Source organism: Lycium barbarum, chromosome 1 (genome assembly GCF_019175385.1).
Source record: "Lycium barbarum isolate Lr01 chromosome 1, ASM1917538v2, whole genome shotgun sequence".
NCBI lineage: Eukaryota > Viridiplantae > Streptophyta > Magnoliopsida > Solanales > Solanaceae > Lycium > Lycium barbarum.
Window position 1 is genome coordinate 137142698 of NC_083337.1, and position 5066 is coordinate 137147763.

At 34.7% G+C, this 5066-nt stretch overlaps 1 protein-coding gene across 1 annotated transcript; it reads left to right on the forward strand.

Moving 5' to 3' along the window:
• Window positions 1-514: 514 nt before the first annotated feature.
• LOC132639175 (probable (S)-N-methylcoclaurine 3'-hydroxylase isozyme 2) lies at window positions 515-3884 on the forward strand. Its single transcript, XM_060355653.1, has 3 exons — window positions 515-1049; window positions 2304-2744; window positions 3066-3884. Exons 1-3 carry the CDS (start codon window positions 516-518, stop codon window positions 3678-3680), a joined length of 1590 nt encoding a protein of 529 aa, XP_060211636.1. The 5' UTR covers window position 515; the 3' UTR covers window positions 3681-3884.
• Window positions 3885-5066: the final 1182 nt, after the last annotated feature.

The following is a 5066-nucleotide window of genomic DNA, read 5'->3' on the forward strand; positions in this document are numbered from 1 at the left end:
AATCAAAATGTACTTGTCAGAAAATGACGGTGTCTTGGCATGGCAAAGTGAACAAAATTGATTTCTCAGAAAATGAACGAAAGAATTAAAAAAATGAGCCGTATATCAGAAGATAATAGATTCGTATCCTTCGTCCGAAACTAATGATATTTTGCATAAGGAAATAATGCATGAATAATGTCATCGTGGACAACAAATCTTCTGCGATAAGATTCTTAATTTTTTCTCCTATATTGACTAGGATTTATGGTGGAGCAAATGGTTATCCTCTTTCCAATGAATTCGTCTATTACACCCTGAATTTTGATAGTCTTTTGTTGTGCGTCCTCAACGTTTTATAAGACATTGTTCGAGTTTTTAAGGAAAAGAACTAAAGACAAACGAAAATTAAAGATATTGTAGAAATAACTGTTCCCCTAATCAAAGGATGTCAGCAATGTACATTAACAATGTTATTTAGGTTATCGATCAACCTCAACAAATAGCAAAGAAATTAAAGTCGTAGCCCTCTATATATGGAGGCCGCCTTAGGTACTACTAAATGCAGATTTAGGATAAACACACGGAGAACAGAAATTCATCCTATAATGCTCAAAACAGGCGAAATGATCGATTACTTATTCACTCCAATTCTACTTTATATTTTTCTTGTAATCACGTTTAAGTATTTATTTTCATTAAGAAATAGATTACCACTTCCTCCAGGTCCATTCTCATGGCCATTGATAGGAAATTTATTCCAAGTAGATCTAAAACGTCCTCATGCTGCTTTAGCAAAGCTAGCCCAAGCTCATGGCCCTGATTTAATGTCCATAAGATTCGGTACACGACTCGTGGTTGTTGCTTCTTCCCGTGCAGCTGCTGCTGAAGTTCTCAAAACCAATGATCGTATGCTCTCTGGTCGCTACGTTGCTTGTCATATTCGAGTCAAGGGATCGAGACTTCACAATTTATCAACTGGATTATTAGAGGAGTGTGATGAATATTGGAAAAGCATCCGAACAATATATAGGGCTGAGCTTTTCTCAACAAAAGCTCTGGAATCACAGGTAAGGGTGTCAAATGAGCGGGATGGCATGAATTTGAGCGGGTCAAAATGAGCTGAGTTAATAATTGGATGGGTCAATAGTTACTTCGGCTGGGGTTGGCTAAAATGGACTAGAAAACGGGTCATAATCCAACCCGCTCAATTCTTACGAAGCGTTTCTTCTTTTAAAGTTTTTAAGTACCTAATAAAACCATTTTTTTTTGGGAAAAGGACATTGTATGTCTACTCAGCCAAACTAATCCCACATTTAACTACTGTTTGGACTTAATCCCACTAGGTGTCTGATCGGCCCAAAATAATGCCAAGGGTAGCTTGCCCAACAGCCCAGGCGCTTAAAAAAAAAGGACTTTTTAGTCGCCATAAAAACGTCGCCACTAAAGGGCTGCTACAACATATATACATATGTTGGAATTATATGTACACTTTATATACAAGAATTATACATTTTATATACATAGAATTAATCATACATTTATTATACATAAATTATACGTTAGTTATACATTTATTATACACATATTATACAATAATTATACAATAATTATATGATATTTATTTTTAACATATACAATAGTGATACATATTATATACCACAATGATACAGTTTCTATAATACATTTTTTATACGTATGATATACTTTTTATACAAGACTGATACAATTTATATACACATGCTAGAATTATATGTACACTTTCTATACAAAAATGATACATATTATATACAAAAATGATACATATTATATACAAAAATGATACAATTTTCTATTCCTTACAGGGCAGTTGCACTGTGCTGATACACATTATATACACAAATGATACATATATACAAAAATGATACATACCTTAGTGATTCATATTTTATACAGTTTCTATACATTACAGATAGGTACTGATACATATTTTATACACAAATGACACATATTATATATAAAAATCGCCTCAAACATTTTTGTGTTTGGGTTTCTATTTGAAAATTGTCTTATTTAAGTTTTGGCTAATGGATGAGATTAGTTTAATTGATGCATTTTGGGTTTGGGAAAAATTGGGTTAGAGGGTGGGATTATCTATGGCCGACCGACCATATATGTCCTTTTCCCTTTTTTCCCTTTTTTTTTTATCAAGATTTCTCATGGGTCAATTTGGGCAATGCTGAAATGAGTTGGATTGAATTGGGCTGACCTAATCATCAGCTCAAACTTGGGCGGGTAGGGCGGATCATATTTTCATGAGCTAATTTTGTCACCTTTAATTGCAGGTAAGTATGAGGGAGAACAAAGTCACTGAAATGATACAACATTTGGCTAAAACACAATTAGGCCAAGTGATTAAGATCAGGGACGTGGTTTTTGTGACCGCTTTAAACGTATTGGGTAATTTGATTCTTTCAACAGATTTAATTGATTTTGAAGGCAAAGGCGTGGGTGAAAGAATGAAAAAGGACACGAGCAGATACACAATGTTGGCTGCGACCCCGCAGTTAGCAGATTTGTATCCAATCTTAGGTCTTTTCAGTAAGGACTTCCAGGGAACATATAAGAAACTTATGGTTTTGTTCGATAAAATTTGTGATGTTTGGACCGGAATTGTACAGGACAGAAGAAATAGGGACAGCCAACCTTCTTTGGGTTCTATGGATTTTGCAGATGCTTTGGTTAAAAATGGTTACACTGATACACAGATCGATGCATTGCTTGTGGTGCGTCACCTTTCCTCTTCACCTATTTTCACTTCAAGTAGCCCGATGGATAAAAAAAAAAAAAGAAAAAGGAATTAGCTACGAACTTATTCGCTAATCTGTCACTAAATCACTCATAGGTAACAATTTTTTTTATAATCTGTCGCTAATCCGTCATTAAATAGGATCAGCGACGAGTTTTTCTATTTAGCTACAGAATTTGCCCAATGTCAATTCCTGTCTTTTTAGCAGTGAATACATCATTGGGTTGTAGTACTAAAAAAATAAACTATACATGCGTACTAACTCATCAAGTGTTACAATTTCTATTCCTTCATTCAGGAAACATTTGGAGCTGGTACAGAGTCTACAACTGCTACAAGTGAATGGATGCTTGTCGAACTCCTAAGAAATCGACAAGCCTTACAAAAACTCAAGGATGAACTCGAAGAAGTAGTAGGAGGTAAGAACGTTATAAGGGAATCTGACTTGCCAAATTTACCGTACTTGGAGGCTTGTTTTAAGGAGACATTAAGGTTGCATCCTCCAGGACCTTTGCTACTTCCTCACCGTGCTGTGCAAACATGTGAAGTCATGGGTTATAGAATTCCAAAAGACACACAAGTAATGGTAAATATGTGGGCAATTGCGAGGGATCCTAAGAACTGGGACTATCCTTCTAGCTTCAAGCCCGAAAGATTTCTCAATTCGAAAATGGATTACATAGGGAGATATTTTGAGTATATCCCATTTGGTTCAGGAAGGAGAATGTGTGCTGGACAACCTCTGGCTTCCAGGTTTGTTCCCTTAGTTGTTGCTTCTTTGATCCATGAGTTTGATTGGTTTCTGCCAAATGACATTGATTCAGCTCAGATTGACATGGATGAGATATTGGATATCACAATGTTTAAGAATGATCCACTTCTTGTAATTCCTAAATTGAGGAAAAGAGCATAAGAGTGAAGAAAAGAAGTGGATGATATTGTAAAACTCGTTATCATTATATGGGTGTGTGATTACATCATGTACTTGTTCGTGTTGTTCATCTATTGTTACGTACTCAAATAATAATTACACATTAATGAATCAACGAATTGTATTTCTTGCTATTCATTTTGTTGTACATTGTGTATGTAAATATACAAAGAAAGTATGGATTTGAGATCTATAGCTAGTTGGTTACAAGAATCTATGAAAATGTTATCATTTGTTCTCATCTTTTCTAACAGTCCCATACAAACTGGAAGTTTTTCTCTTAGAAACTGAAAGCGAGTCAAAGCCAAAAGTTCTATAATTAAGTTGTCTTCAATTTGATCAGCGGAAGAGATGAAATTGAACTATTTGTTACGGGAAAAATGAAAATAAATGTGTGTTAGGTTCACTTTTACGCGAGGCATAAAAACTAATTTGAAGTTGTGGACTCTTTTGGATTTATTTGCTTTTAGAGTCGCCGCTATTTAGGAAAACCAAGTTAAAAGAGTTTAGTCAAGCAAGAGATAAATCCTTTTTAAATCAAAGTTCGAGGTAATGGTTCTGGTGATTCCTCAGGAAAGGCATTAGACACCCCGATATTAAGAATCCGTAGAATACGGTTGACCTTCGAGCTTCATGATGTGTTGTTTATTTGCTTAAAAAGAGTTTAAAATCTTGTATACAAAGTCACGGCGTATCATTTGAATTATTTTGGCAAAAAGTCCTTTATTTGACAAGAGTTGAGTTTCTTTCTTGAAAAATTCATATAAGGCCCGAATGGTCATTTCATATTTTTCAGACCCAAATACACTCGAGGTTTCCCCTTGAATAGAGTTCAACTTAACTTGGTCATAAATGCTATGTCCTATTCTTATACTTATAAGTTTTAAAATACTCCAAGTACATCCCCTTTGTAAATATGCCATTAAAGGTTAATACAAGTTAAAAAATGACCATTTTTCTTATAAGTCTTTAAGGATAGAAAAAAGTCCACCATATTCTCACTTAAGACCCCTCAAACTTGTATCTAAATAGAATTCCTCTTGTTTATTTCACTTTAGGTGAGCTTGAGCCAAAAACAGGTTTTAGAAAAGAAAATTTACTTGTTATAGCTATCTCTAAGACCTATTTATGGATAATAACTACCTTTTATTTTATTTATTTTTCCTAACTAAAATATTTTCTTAAATTACATATGATAACTAGCGTCCTGTATTTCATAAGTTCATCTTTTAAATTGATTTTCTCTCACGTACCAAATCTATCTTCTCCTTCATCCCTCTCTTTCTCTCTCTCCGTTTCCCTCTCCTACCCCAAATCTTGTTTCCCCTTACCCCTCCCTCCCTCTATCTCCACCATCAACTCCGGAGC